Genomic DNA, 22,635 nt, shown 5'->3' on the forward strand with positions numbered 1-22,635 from the left:
TTTTAAGCACTCCCTGCACCCAGTGTGGGGCTCGGATTCACAACCCCCATCAAGATCGCACGCTCCAGCTCCAACGACTGGCCGGCCAGCGCCCCACAGGTCGTCACCTGCGAGCCGCCAGAGCGTGCATCCAAGAGGCACAGGGGAAATGTGTTGGAGAAATACTTTGGGAAGATGACTCAGGACATCCTGTTGGGTCTGTGTTTTGTGATGTGTGTGATACCGGTTAAGTCTAAACATTTATGTTACATGTTAGGATTTCTTTTCTCACTCTACTCATTTCATTCCAGAATATGACTTTGCCCTCTAATTCTTGAAAACAGCACAACGCAGGAGTCAAGGCAGCCGGCGAGGAGCGTGCTCCTTTGGCAGCTGTACTCCGGGAGGTCAGCAGGCACCTAGGGAGCTTCCGTTTGGGGAAGGCTCCTGCGTTCCCTAAGGGCGGCGCACTGAGCTTGAAACCATACAGACAAACCTGGTTTGTGCTGAACTCCCACCTTCCTCCTGGGCATCTGGAATTGGGGTTTGTGCCCCACCGAGGGCGCCTGCATGACCAGCCCTGCAAGCGGCCAAGGAGCTGAGTTTCCACACACGCTGTCAGCGCTTGCTGCTGGGCGGATGTCGTGTGTCCTGTGGAGAGGGTTCTGGAAGCTGTACTTGGTTCCCTAACTTTGCCACGTGACCCTTATTCCTCTGATTTTGATTACTATCCTTCCTCTGTTATAAATCTCAGCCACAAGGTCAACAGTCTGTGCCAGATTCTACAGGCCCTCCAAGCAAATCCCTGAATCCAGGAGTGGTCTTGAGGATCCCAAACACCGCTCCCAAATTTGTTAGGCACCCGAACCTGGACCTACCCATGTGCATAACATGCACATGGCCAGAGAGTCAAGGGGGGCAGGAACAGCCCCTAAAGAGGAGATGCTAGGAGGCTGGAGAGCGGAGTTCCAGGGGCAGAGGGAGCACTTCCAGCAATGGACACGGCAAGTGTTCTAGCGATCTGGAGGGGCCAGCCCCCCCTGGCCACTTTGGGCTCCTTAGGCCCAGGACCAGCATTACTGATAGTCCTGGGCTGCTCATGTCAATGCTGTGCACTTGGGGCAGGACACCTGTGGGGACCCCCGTGGAGCTTCTACCCGCATTGAGGGATGGACAAGCACTGCCGTCTTGACCCCAGTGGGAAGGCGCACGGCACGTGCTCAGACTCAGACCACTGGGGGAAGACGCCGTGTCACTCCAGCACAAGCAGCCGGGGCGCGGAGGGCAGTGGCTATCACCGACTCACCGGGCGCTGTGCCAGAGCCGTGGCTGGCTCCCAGCGCTTGTGCCGCAATCATCCAGGAGACCAGTACCTTGACGGGGACACTGCCTGCAGGAGTCGGGCCCTTACCTGCTCCGCTGTGTCCATTCTACCTGCTTCTTACGGCCTTAAGCTGATCTCGCTTCTCTCCGCTTTCTCTCCACATGCCCCCCCTTGAGCCCGGGCCAACCTTCGTGCCCACCTTGACCCCGACAGTCTGGTGGGAATAACACTACAGGACTTCTAAGGCTAGCCCTTGAAACACCGAACCTGCCCACCTTGTCTTTTGAGGTCACCTTGGAGCCCTGGCGCCACGCTTCCAGGAAGCACTGGCTGCGTGGAGAGGCCATGGGTGGCTGTGCCAGGAAGCCCCCGAGGCCTCGCCTGTCACCACTTGCAGGACTAGAGGCAGAAAGATTCTAAGCACAAACCACCTGAGGAGCCCAGGCAAACCTCGGGCTGCAAGACTTGACAACGGATTCTTCTTCATTATTCGAAATCGCTAAGGCGATGCAGCGAGATAAAGTCACGCAACCCCTACTCAATCCCTTTCTGGAAAGAGCAAGGGTATCTTCATTCACCCGTTTTTTTTTTGTTGTTGTTGTTTTTTTTTTTAATTTTTATTTATTTATGATAGTCACACACAGAGAGAGAGAGAGAGATAGGCAGAGACACAGGTAGAGGGAGAAGCAGGCTCCATGCACCGGGAGCCCAACGTGGGATTCGATCCCGGGTTTCCAGGATCGCGCCCTGGGCCAAAGGCAGGCGCTAAACCACTGCGCCACCCAGGGATCCCTTCATTCACCCGTTTTTTTTTTTTTTTTTTAATTTTATTTATTTATTTACGATAGTCACAGAGAGAGAGAGAGAGAGGCAGAGACACAGGCAGAGAGAGAAGCAGGCTCCATGCACTGGGAGCCCGACGTGGGATTCGATCCCGGGTCTCCAGGATCGCGCCCTGAGCCAAAGGCAGGCGCCAAACCGCTGCGCCACCCAGGGATCCCGATTCACCCGTTTTATTGCACAGTGGGAGCTGGCGGGAAAGGGGGGGCACACAGCCTGTGCACATCCCCAGGCCCCGGGCGGCACCTCCCCGACGCTCAGCCCTTTGGCTCCGCTTCCCACATTCGCCCTTGAAGCCCGGGCTCAGCAGAGCGGCCAAATAAGGCAGCTGGTGCGGGGCATGAGCATCCTGTCCGGGCGGACCGGGACGGGGAAGGGGATGGAGACTGGGATGGGGACGGGGACAGGACGTAGACGGGGTGGGGGGGGACGGGGACGGGGACGGGTCGGGGGGAGGGGAGCGACAGGGACGGGGACGGAGGGGCGGGGGACGTGGACCGGAACGAGGACGGGGACCGAGTGGGGGTAGGGGGACGACGGGGACCGGGACGAGGACGGTGACGGGGACGGGGAGGCGGGCGGGGGGGGGGTTTGGTCGGGGGCGGTTCCACGGCGCTGGGCCGCCAGGAGGTGTCGGAACACGAGTCAGGACGGGGTAGGACGCCCGCGACGGCCACTCCTCGGAATCCCGCGGGGTTCTAGCCCGGCCCCGCGCGCCCTCGCCCCCGCACCCGGGCAGCAGCGGGGGAGCATCTGGGCGCGTCCACTCCGCGGGCGCCGAGCGGCCAACCGGAAACTAGTGGGCGTTCCCCAGGGTTATTGGGGCAGATTTCTCAAGGTCTTTTTTGAGTGAAAACCATTAAAGTGTATAAAATGCTCTCATTAAAATAACCGGAGTTCCCAATGCCACGCGGCTGTACAACCGCGTGTGCTCCCGATCCGTCTGCGGTTAGCGTGAGCGGAGAAGAGCAGACGGGAGCACTAGAGGGTGCGGGGGGAGGGATGGGGGGCGCGCGGGGCGCTGAGTAGGGCGTCAGGGGGCGCGGGCAGCGCAGGCGGGGGAGGGGCAGGGGGCGGGGCGGGACGCAGGCCGGAGCCCGCCCCCCCCCCCCCCCGAGACCCGGCGCAGGCGCGTGCGGCGTGACCCCGGGAGGCCCGGGGGCGTCAGAACCGCCCTGCGACAAGCCCGAGGGGGCGCGGCCGGCGAGTCTCCCCGCATCCGGTCTCCGCCTCTGGCAGCCGTGGGACAGCTCCCCAAACGGCCGCGGGCGCCGCCTGCCCCCGGGGAAACCGTAGTTCCCCGGGCCGGAAGTGGGTGTCGGACCGCCGGAAGCCGTAGGCCCCCAGAAAGCCGGAAGTGGGGTCGGAGCCGTCGGGAAGTGTAGTTTCGCGGGAGTCGCAAGCGCGGCCAGCCGCCGGAGACATGGCGGGCCTGGAGCTCCTGTCGGACCAGGGCTACCGGGTGGACGGACGGCGCGCCGGGGAGCTGCGCAAGATCCAGGCGCGGATGGGCGTGTTCGCGCAGGCCGACGGCTCGGCCTACATCGAGCAAGGCAACACCAAGGCGCTGGCGGTGGTCTACGGGCCGCACGAGGCGAGTGGGCGCGCGCGGGCGGGGCGGGCGGGGCTTGGGTTCCCCGGCGCTGGGGGTACCTGACCTCGTCCTCCCGGGGACGCCTTCCCGACCGCCTTCCTCTCCTGGGGAGCCCCTCCCCTGCCTTTCCGAAGCCCGTGGGCTCCGCGTTCGACTTCTCGGGAGCGGAGCGTCAACTCCATGAGCGGAGGGACTGTAGCTAAACCCACCTGCTGCTACTGCCTGGCGTCCACGCCGGAGCGGGGAGGATGGCTGGGGCACGTAGCGGGGCGCGTTCGCAGCGGCGGAGATGGGGAGCAACTCGGAACGAGGTTTGGGGGGCTCTAGGGAGGCAGGAACCCGCCGCGCTGTAGGCCAGGGACACGACTTAGGATTTCACGGGTGATGGGGAAGCTTTAGGAGGCGTCAGGACATTGACGCAGCGAAAGTGTATAGGAGATGACATCAACCGGGATATTTTTTTTTAAGCTTTTATTTATTTACTCATGATAGAGAGAAGCAGAAACACAGGCAGAGGGAGAAGCAGGCTCCCTGCAGGACCTCGGGGTCACACCCTGAGCCAAAGGCAGACAGACGCTCAACTGCTGAGCCACCCTGGCATCCCGAGCCTGGATATTTGTGAACACACCTGCTCTGGCCACGGATGGAGAATGGGTTAGCAGGGGACGAGGCAGGGATGGAAACAAGGAGGCCTGTTAAGAGAAGTAATATCAGACATGATGACTTGGAGACTGGCCAACTGGCCCTCCGATGGAGGTCCTCCTGCTTGCTTATGGAGATGCCGGAAGTAGAGGGAGGGTGACGGGAAGGCGTAGTGTCAGCTGTGGAGGGGTGAGCCTGACTCATGTGTCCTTCCTCCCCCAGATCCGGGGCTCCCGGGCTCGAGCCCTGCCAGACAGGGCCCTGGTGAACTGTCAGTATAGCTCTGCGACCTTCAGCACAGGCGAACGCAAGCGACGACCGCATGGGGACCGAAAGTCTTGCGAGATGGGCCTGCACCTACGTCAGACATTTGAGGCAGCCATCCTAACACAGCTGCACCCACGTTCCCAGATAGATATATATGTGCAGGTGAGCAAGCAGCAGCCATCAACCCAGGAAGGGAGGGGGAAGGAAGGGGAAGCAAGGATGGGAGTCGGGGGACAAGAGCCTAATGGACCGATGCCACTGGGCGGTACTTGCAGGTGCTGCAGGCAGATGGTGGGACCTACGCAGCTTGTGTGAATGCAGCCACGCTGGCAGTGCTGGATGCGGGAATACCCATGCGGGACTTTGTGTGTGCCTGCTCAGCTGGCTTTGTGGACAACACAGCCCTGGCGGACCTCAGCCATGTGGAAGAGGCAGCTGGTGGCCCCCAGCTGGCCCTGGCCTTGCTGCCGGCCTCAGGCCAGATTGCACTGCTTGAAATGGATGCTCGGCTACATGAGGACCACCTGGAACAGGTGCTAGAGGCGGCTGCCCGGGCTGCCCGTGATGTGCACACTGTGCTGGACCGTGTGGTTCGGCAGCATGTACGCGAGGCCTCTATTTTGCTGGGGGACTGAGCATCTGGCCCCCCATGCCCAGAATAAAACTCACATACAATCTGCTATACTTTAATTTCCCCACAGCACTTGCACACCCTCAGATCCTGGCCTGGTGCTTGCTCTGGGAGGTGACTAGGAACCGTCCCCATCCCCCGCACATGACATACCTTTTCCAGCTTCAAGACCCAAACCCTGAAGAGGAAGGTCGGGGAGCCTGTCTGCGGATGAACAGCCATTGTGCTAGGAAAGGTTCAGGCAGCTGAGCAGTGAGGCAGGGCCTGGCATAACGAGCCAAGCTGTGAGACGAAGGCAGTTCTCAGACCAGCACATCCACAGCCCACATCCTCTGGACTATGGCTTGGACTGCATGGCCCCCTCCACCCTGGGAGCCCTTTGGGCCTCCCTAGCCTTAGGCTCGGAAAGCACAACAAATGTTCTCCCCTGGGGTGGTGCGGAGGGGTGGGGAGTCTTCACACATATCTGCGGCGCTGCCTGAGCCCTCACCCGGGCACCTCCTGATCTGAATAGGATTCCCCACTTTCTAGTCCACATACCCCAGGTCTTGAGACCCGTTCTGGCCGAGAGTAGCCTGTGCACCTTCCTCCCTGTGGTCATCTGACCCCGGTTCCCTCGGCGCTGGGCTCCCGCTGAGCTCCCTTGTGCGCTCACTGCCGGTCTGACCTCCGTAGAAATGAGCCTGCCGGCGCCCCTGTGTCCGTGCTTCCCGGTCCTCCGCCGGCCCCAGCCTTCCAGTCTCTGATCCTGTACGTGGGAGCTTCCTAGCCGCGGTCCACAGGCAGCCCGGCGGCCCCGGCCCCGCGCCCCGCCTCCAGCCCCGCCCCCTGCTCCGGGCATGCGCGGCGGCGTGAGGGCCTTCGGGACCGGAAGTGCGGGCGGGCGCGCCGCCTCGGCGGGACGGGAGCGCCGCGCGGGGTCGGCGGCGGGAGTGGGCGGTGAGCGAGGACCCCGAGCCCCCGGAGCCGCCGGCGCCCGCCATGGGCCTCCTGTCGGACCCGGTGCGCCGGCGCGCCCTCGCCCGCCTGGTGCTGCGGCTGAACGCGCCGCTGTGGTGAGCGCAGGCGGGGCGGCGGGCGCGCGGGCCCGGGCGGGGCGGGGGGGGCGGCCCCGCTGATGCCCGGTGCCCTCTGCAGCGCGCTGAGCTACGCGGCGGGCGTCGCCTGGTTCCTGGCGCTGGCCTTCCCGCCGCTGACGCAGCGCACCTACATGTCGGAGAACGCCATGGGCTCCACCATGGTGGAGGAGCAGTTCGCGGGCGGGGAGCGCGCCCGGGGCTGGGCCCGCGACTTCGCGGCGCACCGCAGGAAGGCGGGGTGAGCGGCGGCGGGGGGCGGCGGGGCCGGACGGCTGCTCGGCCGGGAGCTCGGCTGACGCGCGCCCGCTCCGCAGGGCTCTGCCGGCGGCCTGGCTGGAGCGTGCCATGCGGTCCGTGGGGCTGGAGGTGTACACGCAGAGCTTCTCCCGGAAACTGCCCTTTCCCGACGAGGCCCACGAGCGCTATGTATCGCGGGGACGGGGACGGGGACGCGCCCGGGGTCTCGGGGGGGCCGGGGTCGTCGGGGCAGGGTGGAGCCTACCCCCCCACCAATCTGCCCACAGATGGTGTCGGGCACCAACGTGTACGGCATCCTGCGGGCCCCGCGCGCCGCCAGCACCGAGTCCCTGGTGCTCACCGTGCCCTGTGGCTCCGACGCCACCAACAGCCAGGCTGTGGGGCTGCTGCTGGCACTTGCTGCCCACTTTCGGGGTGAGCCTCGGGGGCTGCGCCTGGGCAGGGGCGGGTGGGTCACTGCTCCCGGCCCTGCTGACCTGGCTTCTGGCCTTCAGGGCAGATTTACTGGGCCAAAGACATCATCTTCTTGGTGACAGAGCAAGACCTCCTGGGCACGGAGGCCTGGCTTGAGGCCTACCACGACGTCAACGTCACCGGTGGGTACTCCTGCCCTGCCCACCCTCTCTCAGTCACTGTCCTCACCAGCCCCCCAGAGGAGCTCATTCCCCTGCTCCTACAGGCATGCAGTCCTCCCCTCTGCAGGGCCGGGCTGGGGCGATCCAGGCAGCTGTGGCCCTGGAGCTGAGCACTGATGTGGTCACTAGCCTGGACGTGGCCGTGGAGGGGCTCAATGGGCAGCTGCCCAACCTCGATCTGCTCAACCTCTTCCAGACTTTCTGTCAGAAAGGGGGGCTGCTGTGTACTCTGCAGGGCAAGGTAAGGAGGGCTGCCTGCCCGGGCAGCGTGGGGCCTGTCGCAGGCTCCTCTGACCCTGTGCACAAACCCTCCAGCTGCAGCCCCAGGACTGGACGTCAGTAGACGGGCCGCTGCAGGGCCTGCAGACACTCCTGCTCATGGTTCTGCAGCAGGCCTCTGGCCGCCCCCACGGTCCTCACGGCCTGTTCTTGCGCTACCGCGTGGAGGCCCTGACTATCCGCGGCATCAACAGCTTCCGACAGTACAAGTATGACTTGGTGGCAGTGGGCAAGTAAGTGGCTGCTGGTGCCCCCTCTGTGCCTGGGGGGTGGGGGGGGCAAGACTAGAGGGCCTGGCTGGCCATGATGCTGCCGCACCCGCAGGGCCCTGGAGGGCGTGTTCCGCAAACTCAACCACCTCCTGGAGCGCCTGCACCAGTCCTTCTTCTTCTACCTGCTGCCTGCACTTTCCCGCTTCGTCTCCATCGGCCTCTACATGCCTGCTGTCGGCTTCTTGCTCTTAGTCCTTGGCCTCAAGATATCCTCTGAACCCACTGTCTATTTGTGGCCAGCCCTCAGGTCCTCTACACTCCGGGCTGGGGGAAGCCTCCATCCTTGAAGCAGGGGAGTGGGAGTGAGCCCTGGGTCCCCTGCCAGAGCAGATTCCATCATAGGTGTCGTCAGCGTCCTTGACTAGACCATGCTCTGGAGCTGTGGATGCAGTTGCACGAGGCGGGAGTGGGCCCCGAGGAGGCTGGGGGGGGCCCTGAATCTAGTCCTCCTCTCCAGCCAGCACAGGTGATGATCCCTCTTTTCCTGCCGTGGGGGTGGGCTTCCAGGCCTTTGGGTGATTATATTATTGCTGTGATTCGGTGTTGATCATGGGGTGGTGGCGAGGATCCTTGGGGCTCCCCCAGCCGCAGGGCCTATCCCCCCAGTGTCTGTGTGCCCTTGCAGAGTGTGGGGCTGGCCTCGCTTGTGGCGCCTTTGCTGATCTCACAAGCCATGGGCCTGGCCCTCTACATCCTGCCAGTGCTGGGCCAACACGTGGCCACCCAGCACTTCCCCGTGGCTGAGGCCGAGGCCGTGGTGCTGACCTTGCTGGCCATCTATGCAGCCGGCTTGGCCCTTCCACACAGCACCCAGCGGTGAGGCGCTCGGCTGCAGGAGGGGGGGGGGGGGGGGGCTGGACACATAGGCAGCACCTCTGAGCCCTTCCCTCGCAGGGTGGTGAGTGCACGGGCCCCAGACAGAGGCTGGATGGCGCTGAAGCTCGTGGCCATCATCTACCTGGCGCTACAATTGGCCTGCATCGCCCTCACCAACTTCTCACTGGGCTTCCTGCTGGCTGTCACCATGGTGCCCGCTGCGGCGCTCACGAAGCCCTATGGGCCCCGGTACGTGCTGCTCAGCCCCCATCACACTGCCCCACAGGAAGTGCCCCCCGCAGCCCCGGGGCCTTGCTCCTGACCGCAGACTCTGCCCTTGCCCGGTGCCCCCATCTCGGGGCCCCGCCTGACCCCGCCTCTCCACCCAGGCCACTCTATGCTACCCTGTTGGTGCTGACGAGCCCCGCAGCCACGCTCCTGGGCAGCCTGTTCCTTTGGCGAGAGCTGCAGGAGGCGCCGCTGTCGCTGGCCGAGGGCTGGCAGCTGTTCCTGGTGGCAGTGGCCCAGGGTGTGCTGGAACACCATACCTATGGCGCCATGCTCTTTCCACTGCTGGCTCTGGGCCTCTACCCCTGCTGGCTGCTTTTCTGGAATGTGCTCTTCTGGAAGTGATGCGTGGCTGCCCTGCAGTGTAGACTCTGGGTGGGAGCTCCCCCAGCACCCCCGTGTTGTCTCCTTGGGAAATAAACAGGAGTTTTGTTTCAGCTGCCGTTTGGGCTATTGGCCAACTGTTTGGTGTCCGTGGGGGTGCTCCAGCCCGGGGAGTGAGAAGCTCTGCCTGAGGCCTGGCCTTCCCATGTCCTCCTTCCTGGAGGGCACTGCCCTGGTCCACTTGCTGCTGGCAGCAGTGCGGGCCCAGCCACATCGGCCTCAGAGAGCCTCGGCTGGGCACTGGGTTCGGGGTCTGGAAACCACACACACAGACCTGCCCTGGGCCCAGCCCCATGAGCGTCACGGTGGGAGGCAGAGTGCTGGGTAAGCAAAGGGGCCTGATGGGGTCTGAGGCAGCCAGGGACCACACTGCTGTGTTCAGCACTGGAGGTGAAGGGGCAAAGGGGCTGGAGCCGGAGCACTGCAGAGAAGGCCTGCGGTGTGGGGATGGAGGCGCACCCGACCCAGCTACCTTGGAGCTGAACCGGCCTAGACCAGCGAGAACCCACCCAGCACCTAGGAGCCCACAGGTCACGGGCTGGGACCCCTGCTAGGAGCTGGGAGGTTAGTGTTCTCCCTGGAGGGAAGAGAAAAGCAAACTAACTCTTGGGCGATGGCAGGGCCTGGTCTGCTCACGGGAGCCCAGCGCCACCCAGCGCCGGATGGGGCGGCAGGCCAGTCAGCCTCCCGCAGGCCTCCGCGCTGAGGCAGTGCCCACACGCCCAGGACGCTGTGACCCGGGAAGCCGCCCGAGGAAGCTCAACCCCCAGCCCTGCTGGTTCCTTGGTGATCCAAACACGTGAGCAGCATCATGGCAGGGGCGCTGGAGACACCACCCCCACCCCCCCACCCCCGCTTAAGCAGCAGCCTGGCGCTGGCCGGCCTGCTCCCCAGACCCAGGTGGAACCTCCAGGTCCTTTACCGTTGAGCAGACTGCTCTGCAGCTGGGCAGACCCCCTGCAGCCCCCGCAGCCCCAGGGCCTCCCAGCCAGGTCAGGCCCCCCTTCCCCGCCGTCTTCTGTCTTCCAAGGCGCACAGAGATCTGCTGCGTGTGCCAGCTGGCATCCCATACAGACCCCCTTCCGGGCCTGGGCCAGCCGTGTCCTCCGTCAGCCACTTCTGACTGCACTTGGTCATTTAAAACACAAATCATGAAGATCTGTTAGGTAGTGGAACAGACCGCAGAGACAAAAGCGAAAAGGCCACGTCCGTGTCCTGAGCTTACCTGTGCAGAGTTCCTCTCCTCTGTGCAGAGGGCTTGAAATCGTGGGAACGACAAAGTTGATTTGTCAGGGAAGCGTGATTTCTGTTGTGATTTTCAGTAACGTCACTAGTACAAACATATTTTTAAAAGTGCTTGCTTAGGGGATCCCTGGGTGGCGCAGCGGTTTGGCGCCTGCCTTTGGCCCAGGGCGCGATCCTGGAGACTCGGGATCGAATCCCACATCGGGCCCCCGGTGCATGGAGCCTGCTTCTCCCTCTGCCTGTGTCTCTGCCTCTCTCTCTCTCTCTGTGACTATCATGAATAAATAAATAAAAATCTTTAAAAAAAAAAAAAGTGCTTGCTTAATTTGACAGATAAAGCCAGAGAGCACAAGCAGGGGGAGGGAGGGGGCAAGCAGGCTCTCCCCTGAGCCGGGAGCCTGACGCCGGGCTCGATCTCAGGGCCCGGGACCATGGCCTGAGCCGAAGGCAGATGCTTCACTGCCTGGGCCGCAGTACTGGGAGATGTCGGGCGCCTGGGTAGCTCAGTCAGCTAAGTGGCTTGATCTCGGCTCGGGTCTTCACCTCAGGCTGTGAGGACAAGCCCTGCGCTGGGTGCCCTCTGGGTGTGGAGCCTACTGGAAAAAAAACAACTGTCAGGCCGTGAAGACGTAAGTCAGGTGTCCAGGGGCTAAGCGCGTGTCGTAAGTGCTGTACCCTGCTGGTGTGGCAGGGTCTTCGGCGAGTCCCCGGGACTTCGGCGAGTCCCCGGGACCGTCGTCCTACCACAGGGCCCCGCTCTCCTCTCTACCTCAGGCTGCGACCAGCCGAAGCCTCCAGGGCGAACACCCAGCAAAGACCTCCCCCCAGAGAGACTGCCCTCGAGCCCAGCCTTCCCTTGCCCGCGGGAACGTGCAGGCGATGCTGGAATGTGAAGTTGTCAATGGGCTGAGGAGCCTGTGTTGTGGATGGAGGGAGGACCAGCCAAAGGCATCACGCAGCCCTGGTTTGCTGGACTGGGCTACGTGAGCGCCGTACCTGGGGTTTCCTGCCACCAGACCATCCAGCCGGTACAAGAGGGACCGCTGCTGAGCCCAGCTCACGGGAGGCCTCGGGCGCTAGACGCACGGACTTGAAGCAGCCAGCCCTGTGCTGACAGTCGGTACCAACACACTCCTCTCCTGCTTGCTTGCCACACCCCAGGAGGGCAGCACCGAGGCAGGGACACCGTCTTATTTCCTGCCACCTCTCCAGCCCAAGGTCAGATGCGCTGTAGAGTATTCTTCTGTATTTGTTTAAAGAAAAGAAAGGAAGGAGGCCCCCCTGGAGGTCCAGGAGGAGGCTCCAGGGGCAGACCTGACCGCGTCCACAGGGGCCTGGACGGTTGCCCATGGCCGGTGGTATGGGGTGAGCACAGGAGGGTGAGGTCAAGGCCGCTGGCCAGGCAGGCCGCCCTCCACCCATCCAGAGCGCCCCACAGCCTCCCCACCACCAGGCCCTCTGCAGATGCCCTACTTGGGGATCCCTGGGTGGCGCAGCGGTTTGGCGCCTGCCTTTGGCCCAGGGTGCGATCCTGGAGACCCGGGATCGAATCCCACGTCGGGCTCCCGGTGCATGGAGCCTGCTTCTCCCTCTGCCTATGACTCTGCCTCTCTCTCTCTCTCTCTGTGACTATCATAAATAAATAAATAAATAAATAAATAAATAAATAAATAAATAAATAAATAAAAAATAAATAAAATAAAAAAGTTAAAAAAAATAAAATAAAATAAAAAAGATGCCCTACTTGGCCTTGGGACACCTCGAGCACCTCCCCCGGGTGTCCCAGACTTCTGTGCTCTTCTCACACCATTTGCCTAGTCGCACCACTCTACCTGAGGTTTCCACAGAGGCAGCGTGGGGGCTGCTCTGGACACTGTTACCCAGAAACTGCTCCTGCAAGCCCACGCTCAGGTCCTATCTCCCCCCAGGCCCCTCTTCTGAGGCCCCAGTGTTACCTGTAAGTCACAGTATCCCAACCTTAACACCTTCTCCTTAGCACGCTCAGCCAACCCTGGACCCGGCATCAGCCTGGCCTCTCTTCAGGGATGCCCATCACTCCAGGTACAACCAGGCTCCTTGCCTTGGTCTCCAAGGCCTGTGTGTGTCCTTCAGAACATTTTCATTGCTCCCAAAAGCAACCTGTACCGACTCCGTGTCCCCTTCCAGCTCGTGACGCCGTTAATCTCTCTAACTCCAGATTTGCCTCATGAATGGATTTCATAGGAATGGCCTCATACATACGTGGTCTTTTGGGTCTGGCTTCTTCCGCTTAGCCTAACGCTTTCAGAGTTCATCCGTGTGGTATGTGTCACAACGCTGCATGGCCAAGCAACGTTCCGTTGTGTGGACATGCCCCATTCCATTTATCTGTTTGTCAGATGGACATGGGGGTCGTGTCCTCTTTGGCTATTACGGCAACGCAGCTATCAACGTTCATGAACAAGTTTTCTCGTGAACACATTTTCTCTTGGGTATATACCAAAAGAATCTTTTTTTGTTTTTAAGATTTTATTTATTTATCCATGAGAGATGCAGAGAGAGAGAGAAAGAAAGAGAGAGAGAGGCAGAGACAGGCAGAGAGAGAAGCAGGCTCCATGCAGGGAGCCGGATGTGGGACTGATCCTGGGACCCCAGGATCAGGCCCTGGGCTGAAGGCGGCGCTAAACCGCTGAGTCACCCGGGCTGCCCTTGTTACTGATTTTTAATTTTATTTTGTTGCGGTCAAAAAATGTACTTTGTATGATCTTACTATTTTTAAGAGTATTGAAACTTGTTTTCTTTTTTTTTTTTTTAGATTTTCTTTTAAAAAAATTTTATTTATTTATTATTTATGATAGACATAGAGAGAGAGAGAGGCAGAGACACAGGAGGAGGGAGAAGCAGGCTCCATGCAGGGGCCTGACGTGGGACCCGATCCCGGGTCTCCAGGATCACACCCCGGGCTGAAGGTGGCGCTAAACTGCTGAGCCACCAGGGCTGCCCTTGTTTTATTTCCTAGCACATGGTCTATCCTGAAGTGTTCCACATGTACTCGAGAAGAACGTGCTCGTCCGCTGCTGGGCGCAGTTTCACTGGCTTCTGTGAAGCGTGACTGCCCTACAGCAACGTTCAAGTCTGGGGTTTCCTCGCTGAGCTTGTGTTCTGTCTTGATGGATTGGTCGTTTTTATTTCCTTAAAGATTTATTTGAGGGAGAGAGAGAGAGCGCACACATATCGAATCATGGGGAGGGGTGAGGGGAGAGGGAGACAACTGCGCTGAGCAGGGAGGTCTACACGGGGCTCGATCCCAGGCCGCTGAGCTCATGACCTGGGCCGCAGGCAGACGCTTAACCACCTGAGCCCCCCAGGAGCCCCTAGTTCTTTTTTTTCATTATAAAATGTCCTTCTTTAACTCGTATCAATTTTTATTTTAAGGTCTATGCTGTTTCATATTAGTAAAGCCAATCCAGCTCTTCTTATTGCTGTTGGCATGGTATATCTTTTTTTTTTTTTTTTAACATTTTATTTACTTATTTAACCGTGTGAGTCAGCACACAGACAAGGTAGGCAGAGGCAGAGGGAGGAGCAGGCTCCCCGCCAAGCAAAGAGCCCAACGTGGGACTCGATCCCAGGACCCCAGGGTCATGACCTGAGCTGAAGGCAGACACTTAACCCACTGAGCCTCCAGGGTGCCCCAATATGGTATAGCTTTTTCCACATTTTTACGTTCTACCTATTTGTCTCTTTGAATCCAAAGTTTATTTCTTATAGACACCATGTAGTTGGATTTTTAAAATACATTATGCCGGGCAGCCCGGGTGGCTCAGTGGTTTAGCGCTGCCTTCAGCCCAGGGCGTGATCCTGGAGTTCGGGGATCGAGTCCCACGTCGGGCTCCCTGCATGGAGCCTGCTTCTCCCTCTGCCTGTGTCTCTGCCTCTCTCTGTCTCCATGAATAAATAAATAAAATATTAAAAAAATAAAATACATTATGTTAATTTGTGCTTTTTAATTGGACAGTTTAATCCATTTACTTTTTTTTTTTTTTAAGATTTTTACACAATCTCTACACCCAAAGTGGGGCTTGAACTTGCAGCCCCAAGATCAAGAGTGGCATGTTCCACCAACGGAGCCAGCCAGCCGAGCCAATCCATTTATATTTAATGTAACTGATATAATTTATATTTGCTATCTTGTTATATGCTTTTCTTCTGTTTAAATTTAATTTGTAGTCATCTCTACACCAATGTGGGGCTTGAGTTCACAACCTCAAGATCAAGAGTCACAGGATTTCCAACCAAGTTACCCAGGTGCCCCTGTTATATGCACTGTATATCTTTTTCTGTTCCTCAATTTCTTCATTATTGCCTACATTTGTATTAGGTAGATCTTTCCCAATATACCATCTTATTTCTTTATATCCTTTTGAGTAATTTTCTTAGTGGTTGCCTTGGGATTACAATTATCTTCATGGATAACCTGATTTAGGTTAAACAGTAAATTAGTCCTGAGACACCTGGCTGGATCAGTTGGTGGAGCATGGACTCTTGAGGGTTTTGAGTTTGAGCCCCATATTGGGTGTAGAGGTTACTTAAAAATAAAATTTTATCAATGAATCATTAGGGCTACCTGGGTGTCTCAGTTGGTTAAGCATCCAACTCTTGGTTTCAGCTTGGGACATTTCAGGGTCATGGAATACAGCCCCATGCCAGGCTCCACACTGAGCCTGCTTGGGATTCCCTCTCCCTCTGCCCTTCCCCCAACTTGCTCTCTAATATTAAAAAATAAGTCACTGAAGTCTACCTCTGACACTAACAATACACTATATGTTAATTGAATTTAAATAAAAAATAAAAACATTTTTAGGGATCCCTGGGTGGCGCAGCGGTTTGGCGCCTGCCTTTGGCCCAGGGCGCGATCCTGGAGATCCGGGATCGAGTCCCACATCGGGCTCCCGGTGCATGGAGCCTGCTTCTCCCTCTGCCTGTGTCTCTGCCTCTCTCTCCCTCACTGTGTGCCTATCATGAATAAAAAAAAAAAAAAAAAAAAAAAAAAAAAAAAACATTTTTAAACCACTAATTTCAGTAGTAGTAAAAGATGTTGCTATAGCCATTCCCTCCTGTATGTTATTGTCAAATTCCATCTTTATGCATCCTGTGCCTATCCACATAGGCTTATAGTTATCACTTTATGCAGGTGTTTTGATTAGATAGGAAAAAAGTTATCAACAGAAATGCATTCAGGATGCCTGGGTGGCTCAGTCAGATAAGTGTCTGCCTTCAGGCCTGCTTCTCCCTCTCCCTCTCTCTCTGTTCATGCTCTGTAATAAATAATCTTAAACACAAAAATGCATTCATATGTTTTTTAAAGATTTATTCATGAGAGACACAGAGAGAGGCAGAGACACAGGCGAGGGAGAAGCAGGTTCCCCGTGGGGAGCCTGATGTCGGCCTCGATCCCGGGACCCCGGGGTCATGCCCTGAGCCAAAGGCAGACACTCAATCGTGGAGTCCCCCAGGCATCCCTGCTGTTGGGGAAGGGGGAGTACAGTTTTTGAAAGGTTATCACATACACGGACTCTTGTAACCACCACCAGCCCCGGGACACAGCCCTGTTGCACCACAGGGAGGGCCTGTCCTGCACGCACACCCCACGCTCCAGGTCTCCATCATGACGGTGTCCTCTTGTCGAGAATGTCCTACAAATGGAACCATATACATGCAGCCTTTGGGGACTGGCTTTTCGGGGGTAGAGGGCCCACACTCCCCCAACAACGGCAGCTCAAGTGTGCTGTCTCCTGAGGTGTGGAGGGACCCCGTGTATTCACCTGCTCAAGGATATTGGGATTGTTTCCAGTTTGGGGCAGTTGTACACAAAGCTGCTAACATTTAGGTGGAGGCTTCTGGTGACCGTAGATGATGATTCTTCTTTTTTTAAGATTTACTTATTCCTGAGAGACACAGAGAGACAGAGACACAGGCAGAGGGAGAAGCAGGCTCCCTGCAGGGAGCCCCATGAGGAACTAGATCCCAGGACCCCGGAATCATGCTCTGAGCCACCCAGGTGCCCCTCATATTTTTTTATATTTACCTATGTAGTGACCTTTATTGCTGCTTTTTTTTTTTTTTTCTGGTGTTATTCCTTCATGTGGATTTGAGTTACTATTTAAGGTCTTTTTATTTCAGCCCGAGGGCCCCACTTACTATTTTTTTGGAGGGCAGAGTTCTTGTAACAAGCTCTTCCAGTTTATTTATGAGGATGTGTTAATTTCTCCTTTTTTTTTTTTTAAGATTTTTATTTATTTATTCATAGAGACAGAGAGAGAGGCAGAGACACAGGCAGAGGGAGAAGCAGGCATCATACAGAGAGCCCGATGTGGGACTCGATCCAGGGTCTCCAGGATCACGCCCTGGGCTGCAGGCGGCGCTAAACCGCTGCGCCACCGGGGCTGCCCTCTCCTTTGTTTTTAAGGGACAGTTTTGCCCTATATAGAGTTCTGGGTTGGTAGGGTTATTCTTTCAGCACTTGGAAAAGGTCATCCCACTGCCTTTTGACTTCCATGGTTTCTGATGTGAAATATGTAATTTTATTAGGGATCACTTATATGGAATGAGTCACTCCCCCCTTGCTGCTTTCAAGAGTCTTTTTCTTTGGCTTTCAACAATTTATGATGAGTCTAGGTGTGGATCTTTCTTAGTTTATCTTACTTGGCATCATTGAGTTTCATGGATGTGTAGATTCATCCTTTTCATCAAAGCTAGGAAATGTTCAGGCATTATTTTTTCAAATATTCTTCACCTTTCTCTTCTCTTCTGCTCCTGAGAATTATGCATAGACTGGTATGTTTAATGGTGTTCCACAGGTCATTTTTTTTCCTGTTCCTCAGTCTGGACAATCTCAAGTGACCTACCTTCAAGTTTACTAATTCTTTCTTCTAACTATTCAAATATGTAGTAGAACTCGTATCCCGAGCAGGCTGTGAAGGAGCACAGACTTGTGGCTTTCCACAGTGCCAGCTCCCTTCAATTATAAAGCAAGATCAATATAGTTAGAAGGCAGGTTCAGGGTTCCAAACACAAGGACGTTTCACCACGTGATCACCTTGGCTTGTCACATGGCACGCAGAACACGGCACAAGGCGAGCCACCCGACAAACCAGGTGACAGAAGGAGCAGGACGTTGGCGACCCAAGCCTCAAGTGGGGCTGTGGGCGGTGGGGGAGACGAGGCCCCGGTGAGGTCTGGGTCAGCTCATGGGGAAGCAGGGAAGGATCCCAGTCCTGTTGGGGTGAGCCGGGGGCAGCCAGGGGCAGGCGCAGAGGGGTCATGTCTGAAGAGTCGGCCGGCTGGCTACACGCCTCCTCCTCCCCTTCCTTTTTTTTTTTTTCTTTAAGATTTCATTTATTTATTCATGAGAATATACAGAGAGAGAGAGAGAGAGAGAGAGGCAGAGACACAGGCAGAGGGAGAAGCATGCTCCCTGCACCGGGAGCCCGACGTGGGATTCGATCCCGGGTCTCCAGGATCGCGCCCTGGGCCAAAGGCAGGCGCCGAACCGCTGCGCCACCCAGGGATCCCTCCTCCTCCCCTTCCTAAAGGGGTTTAATCAGACTCAGGACCCTGCCGGCCTCCGCCTCCGCCGGTTATTGGGCCTGGGGTGTGAGCTGCGGCTGGACCCAGCGGGGTCTCGTCACTGCAGTAGTGTTAACCGCGCAACACGGCCTGACAGGCTCCTGCTTCCGTGAGGCACCTGGCCTGCTCTCACAGTGTCTCATACTTTTTTTTTTTTTTTTAATTGAAAAATAAACATTTAAAATAATGTGGTGAGGGATCCTGGGTGGCTCAGCGGTTTAGCACCTGCCTTCAGCTCAGGGCGTGACCCTGGGGTCCTGGGATAGAGTTCTGCATCAGGCTCCCCGCAGGGAGCCTGCTTCTCCCTCTGCCTGTGTCTCTGCCTCTCTGTGTCTCTCTTGAGTAAATAAATAAAAATCTTAAAAAAAAAAAAAAGTGGTGATTCTGAAAATCAGATTCTAAGTTTCGTCGTTGCTGTTTGTGGCAGTTGTATTGTGTAGTGATTTTTCTGACCTGATGCTATCTAGTCTGTGATATTTGTCCTGTGTAGCCGCTGAAGTCAGCTCAATGGTCAGCTCACGGTGGGACAGTGATTTCCTTTAATGCTTATGATCAGTAAACTTGCCAGTCTTTCCCAAATAGCTCTGTGCACCTGGGGCCTGCCCCTGCAACCTTCTCAGGCTTCACTTCAACATGCAGAGAGGCTCAAGGTCACCAGGGGTAACCACTCAAGGCTTTTTCAAGTCTTTCATGAGCATGTGCACACCCTATTTATGTTGGTGACTTTTTTTTGTTGTTGTTGTTGGTGACTTTTTAAAAAAGATTTTATTTATTTATTCATGAGAATACACAGAGGAAAGAGAGCGGCAGAGACACAGGCAGAGAGAGAAGCAGGCTCCCTGCAGGAAGCGTGATGTGGGACTTGATCCCGGGTCTCCAGGTTCACGCCCTGAGCTGAAGGCAGACGCTCAACCACTGAGCCACCCAGCGGTGTTTATTTAAGAAAAACAAGTCAATCTCGGTAAGAACAGTGAGTTTTGAGGCGTGTTTTGACCGTTTCTGGCTAAAGCTGCTGGACAGCCCACATTCCTGGTACTGAAGAGAACAGGACACCTTCTGTGTAAATAATTGCCCTGACTTAACGTGCCTGAGACCCCTCCTGCCAGCCGCAGCTTTCTGGGCCTAGTAGCCTGTGTGCTCCGGAGGCTGTTTGTTGAAGACAATTACAGGCAAGTGTTTTTTATTTCAAAGTGGCCTGAGGCCACAGGTAACAGCTGCAGCTGCTGGTAGAGTAACCTTCAGGCTTAAAGGGAAGAGCTGGAATACAGCCTCCACAGGGATGTCAAGAGCCCTACATATTTCTGAAATATAAAAGGTCACAAACAGGGCAGCCCGGTGGCTCGCGCGTCGGGCTCGTGGAGCCTGCTTCTCCCTCGGCCTGTGTCTCTGTCTTTATCTCTCATCAATCAATAAATAAAATCTTAAAAAAAAAAAAAACAACCCACACCGCTGGGGTGTTGCAATCCTTTGATTATTTACAGACTTCTGAAAAAGCGGACCGCAATGCCTCCTGGCTTCTACGGGGGCGGGGGGGGGGGGGGCTGCAGAGCCTCCGAGGCCCGTGGTCCTCCGTCCGCAACCCGGCCGTCAGCGCCCCGGCTCCCGCATCTCAGTTTCTAGGTAACACCGTGCGGCTACTAATCCTGGTCCAAAGGATGAGGGCGAGCAGCGCGTGCGGCCGGGCGCCGGGGGTCCGGGGGCCCGGGGTCCCCCGCCTTCCGCACCGCTCCTCCCTACGGCCACCGCGCCAGGCCTGGAAATACTGCGCACGAGAGCCCGCGCGCGGCCCCGCAGACGCCCCGGGCCCGAAACCTCCGCGGACCGCGCCATCCCCGCCACCGGAAGATGCCCGCGGGCCCCGCCCTGCTTCCGGTTTCCACGCCGCCCGGGAGCGCGGCCAGGCGGAGCCCCGCCCCCTCCCCGGCTCTCGCGACGCCTGCGCTCGGGGCCGCCGCAGGGGCCGACGGGAGCCGCGGCGCGCCGGAGACGGCCAAGATGGCGGTGGCGGCGGCTTCGCTTCGCGGGGCGGTGCTGGGCCCGCGGGGCGCGGGGCTGCCGGGCGCGGGGGCCCGGGGCCTGCTGTGCGGCGCGCGGCTCGGCCAGCTCCCGCTGCGGACGTCTCAGGTGAGCGCTGGGCGCGACCCCGGGCGCCGGGAGGCCCCGCAGCCCTGAAGGTCACGGCGGGGAGGCTCCGGGCGCGGGCCGGGCGGCGAGCGGGCGGCCCCGGCCACCTGGCGCCGCTGCCCCCGCCGGACCCCCGCGCCCTGCCCACCTGGCGCGCCCGGGAGCAGGACCGGCGCGAGGCCTCCGAGCCGCAGAGGCGCCCTGTGCGGAGCGCGGGGGCGGCGGGCGCGCTCGCTGCGGGCTCGGGGCTGGGGGTGACCCGGGGGGCGCGCCCAGGCCCGCCCCGCTCCGGCCTCGCAGACCCGGCCCGCGTCCCGGCGCGACCTCAGCCCGACCTCGGGCGGCTGCTCGTGACCTTGGCCCGCCCGTGTCGCCTGCCGTGCAGCCGCTCCCCCGGGCAGGAGGGGGCGGGCAGGGCGCCCCGCGGACGTGGCCCGCGCCGGGCGAGGGCGGTGGGCGAGGCGGGCGCGGGAGGCCGCCCCGGTGGGGCCTGGTGGGGCCCTGGCAGGCGCTGAGCCGGGCTCTTGCAGGCAGTGCCCCTGTCGTCCAAGGCCGGCCCGTCCCGGGGCCGCAAAGTGATGCTGTCGGCGTTGGGCATGCTGGCGGCGGGGGGCGCGGGGCTCGCCGTGGCTCTGCATTCCGCCGTGAGTGCCAGCGACCTGGAGCTGCACCCCCCCAGCTACCCGTGGTCCCACCGCGGCCTCCTGTCTTCCCTGGACCACACCAGGTGCGCTGCTGGCTGGCTGGGGCAGGGTCTGGGGCACTGGGCGGGGTGGAATCCGTGCCCCTAATCCTGTGCCTGTCTTTAGCATCCGGAGGGGCTTCCAGGTATATAAGCAGGTGTGCTCCTCCTGCCACAGCATGGACTATGTGGCCTACCGCCACCTGGTGGGGGTCTGCTACACCGAAGATGAAGCCAAGGCGCTGGCTGAGGAGGTGAGGGGCCTGGGGGGAGGAGGACCTAGGGATTGGGGTGCCCACTGTGCTGGGCGGCAGGGTCGTGATGGGGCTCTTCGCGGCAGGTGGAGGTTCAGGACGGCCCCAATGAGGATGGAGAGATGTTCATGCGGCCAGGGAAGCTCTCCGACTATTTCCCCAAACCATACCCCAACCCTGAGGCCGCCCGAGCAGCCAATAACGGAGCACTGCCCCCTGACCTCAGCTACATCACTCGAGCTAGGTAGGCGGGCTGCCTGCAGGGTGCGGAGGGGAGTGGGGGGAAGCTCCGTGTGAGCCGGGGCTCAGGAGACTCGGATCGGTCCCAGGCACGGTGGTGAGGACTACGTCTTCTCCCTGCTAACCGGCTACTGTGAGCCACCCACCGGCGTGTCACTGCGAGAAGGCCTCTACTTCAACCCCTACTTCCCTGGACAGGCTATTGGCATGGCGCCTCCCATCTACGATGAAGTCCTGGAGTTTGACGATGGTGAGACGCCCCCACTCTGGGGACCAACAACCTGGGTCCTCTTCCCCCTGTTGGGACGCTTACCCTGCACTCTCCTTGGCTCAGGGTGGGTGTGTCTGAGCCGGGTTAGCATCCGCAGTCCTATCTAGCCTGGGCAGGGGGGTCCCATTGCTTGTACAGCCTTGGTCAGGAGGCCGTCTGACTGTAGAGGGGGATGCTCCAGGGCTACCCTGGGCTGCATAGGGACCCCCAAGAGCAGCCCTTACCACTTACCTTTGGCGCAGGCACCCCAGCTACCATGTCCCAGGTAGCCAAGGACGTGTGTACCTTCCTGCGCTGGGCATCTGAGCCAGAACACGACCATCGGAAACGCATGGGGCTCAAGGTGAAAGGGTTGGGCGTGAGAGCGGGGCTGGGCTTGGGTCCTTTCTGCTTCCTTTCTCTAAGCTTGCCTCGTCCCCAGATGTTGATGATGATGGGCTTGCTATTTCCCCTGATCTACGCCATGAAGCGGCATAAGTGGTCGGTCCTCAAGAGCCGGAAGCTGGCATATCGGCCACCAAAGTGACCCTGCTCCATGGCTGCTCACTGTCTTGCCTGAGGGGGCCCTGGAGCCGAGGAGCCACCCTGGACCTGTTCAGGCCTCAGCTGGCCCTCTTGGCCAAACCCCTCTTTCTTTGGTTAAGAGGGAACGGGGCAAGAGACCAGGTTCTGGTTCAGACCCTTCAGCCCCTGCATCATGGAAATAAATTAAGTTTCTCAACACACACGTTTGAGCTCTTGTGTAATGGGAGCACAAGTCTGCAGGGGCCTCTGGGACTGAGACCCATGCTCTTGAGCTCCCGGAATGTTCATGCCATGTCGTCCAGCCAGCATGTTGCCTGCTGAGTGGGTACTGAGTCCAGTACCAGTTGTGGGCCGGAAAACCGCTGTTAGAGAGGGCCACGGCACCCGACGAGGTGCAG

The 22,635-nt window shown here is 58.7% G+C and overlaps 3 protein-coding genes and 1 long non-coding RNA gene across 7 annotated transcripts; 3 read left to right on the top strand and 1 right to left on the bottom strand.

Moving 5' to 3' along the window:
* The first annotated feature begins 3,342 nt into the window (after positions 1 to 3,342).
* EXOSC4 (exosome component 4) lies at positions 3,343 to 5,321 on the top strand. 2 transcript variants are annotated; one of them, XM_072775660.1, is made up of 3 exons: positions 3,343 to 3,737; positions 4,602 to 4,808; positions 4,922 to 5,321. In XM_072775660.1, exons 1-3 carry the CDS (start codon positions 3,567 to 3,569, stop codon positions 5,279 to 5,281), a joined length of 738 nt encoding a protein of 245 aa, XP_072631761.1. In that variant the 5' UTR covers positions 3,343 to 3,566; the 3' UTR covers positions 5,282 to 5,321. The 2 variants fall into 2 exon arrangements, with proteins under 2 accessions (XP_072631761.1, XP_072631762.1); XM_072775661.1 differs by lacking the exon at positions 3,343 to 3,737 and adding an exon at positions 3,797 to 4,048.
* LOC140604312 (uncharacterized) lies at positions 3,807 to 6,095 on the bottom strand. Of its 2 annotated transcripts, none has more exons than XR_012007268.1 (3): positions 5,818 to 6,095; positions 5,431 to 5,541; positions 3,807 to 4,429 (listed from the first exon to the last, which is right to left on the bottom strand). It is a non-coding gene; the product is annotated as an uncharacterized lncRNA (long non-coding RNA). The 2 variants fall into 2 exon arrangements; XR_012007267.1 differs by having other exon boundaries at positions 5,431 to 5,559.
* An 87-nt stretch (positions 6,096 to 6,182) lies between these two features.
* On the top strand, positions 6,183 to 9,341 carry GPAA1 (glycosylphosphatidylinositol anchor attachment 1). Of its 2 annotated transcripts, XM_072775519.1 has the most exons (12): positions 6,183 to 6,332; positions 6,415 to 6,594; positions 6,671 to 6,782; positions 6,881 to 7,028; positions 7,109 to 7,210; positions 7,294 to 7,490; positions 7,565 to 7,761; positions 7,853 to 8,006; positions 8,171 to 8,266; positions 8,426 to 8,616; positions 8,695 to 8,865; positions 9,006 to 9,341. In XM_072775519.1, the coding sequence occupies exons 1-12, from the start codon at positions 6,259 to 6,261 to the stop codon at positions 9,247 to 9,249; spliced, it is 1,866 nt and encodes a 621-aa protein (XP_072631620.1). In that variant the 5' UTR covers positions 6,183 to 6,258; the 3' UTR covers positions 9,250 to 9,341. The 2 variants fall into 2 exon arrangements, with proteins under 2 accessions (XP_072631620.1, XP_072631621.1); XM_072775520.1 differs by lacking the exon at positions 6,415 to 6,594 and having other exon boundaries at positions 6,244 to 6,332.
* A 10,768-nt stretch (positions 9,342 to 20,109) lies between these two features.
* On the top strand, positions 20,110 to 22,435 carry CYC1 (cytochrome c1). Its single transcript, XM_072775651.1, has 7 exons — positions 20,110 to 20,265; positions 20,796 to 20,992; positions 21,075 to 21,201; positions 21,288 to 21,445; positions 21,531 to 21,691; positions 21,955 to 22,055; positions 22,134 to 22,435. Exons 1-7 carry the CDS (start codon positions 20,137 to 20,139, stop codon positions 22,236 to 22,238), a joined length of 978 nt encoding a protein of 325 aa, XP_072631752.1. The 5' UTR covers positions 20,110 to 20,136; the 3' UTR covers positions 22,239 to 22,435.
* The last annotated feature ends 200 nt before the right edge of the window (positions 22,436 to 22,635 follow it).

Source organism: Canis lupus, chromosome 14, assembly GCF_048164855.1.
Source record: "Canis lupus baileyi chromosome 14, mCanLup2.hap1, whole genome shotgun sequence".
NCBI classification, from domain to species: domain Eukaryota; kingdom Metazoa; phylum Chordata; class Mammalia; order Carnivora; family Canidae; genus Canis; species Canis lupus.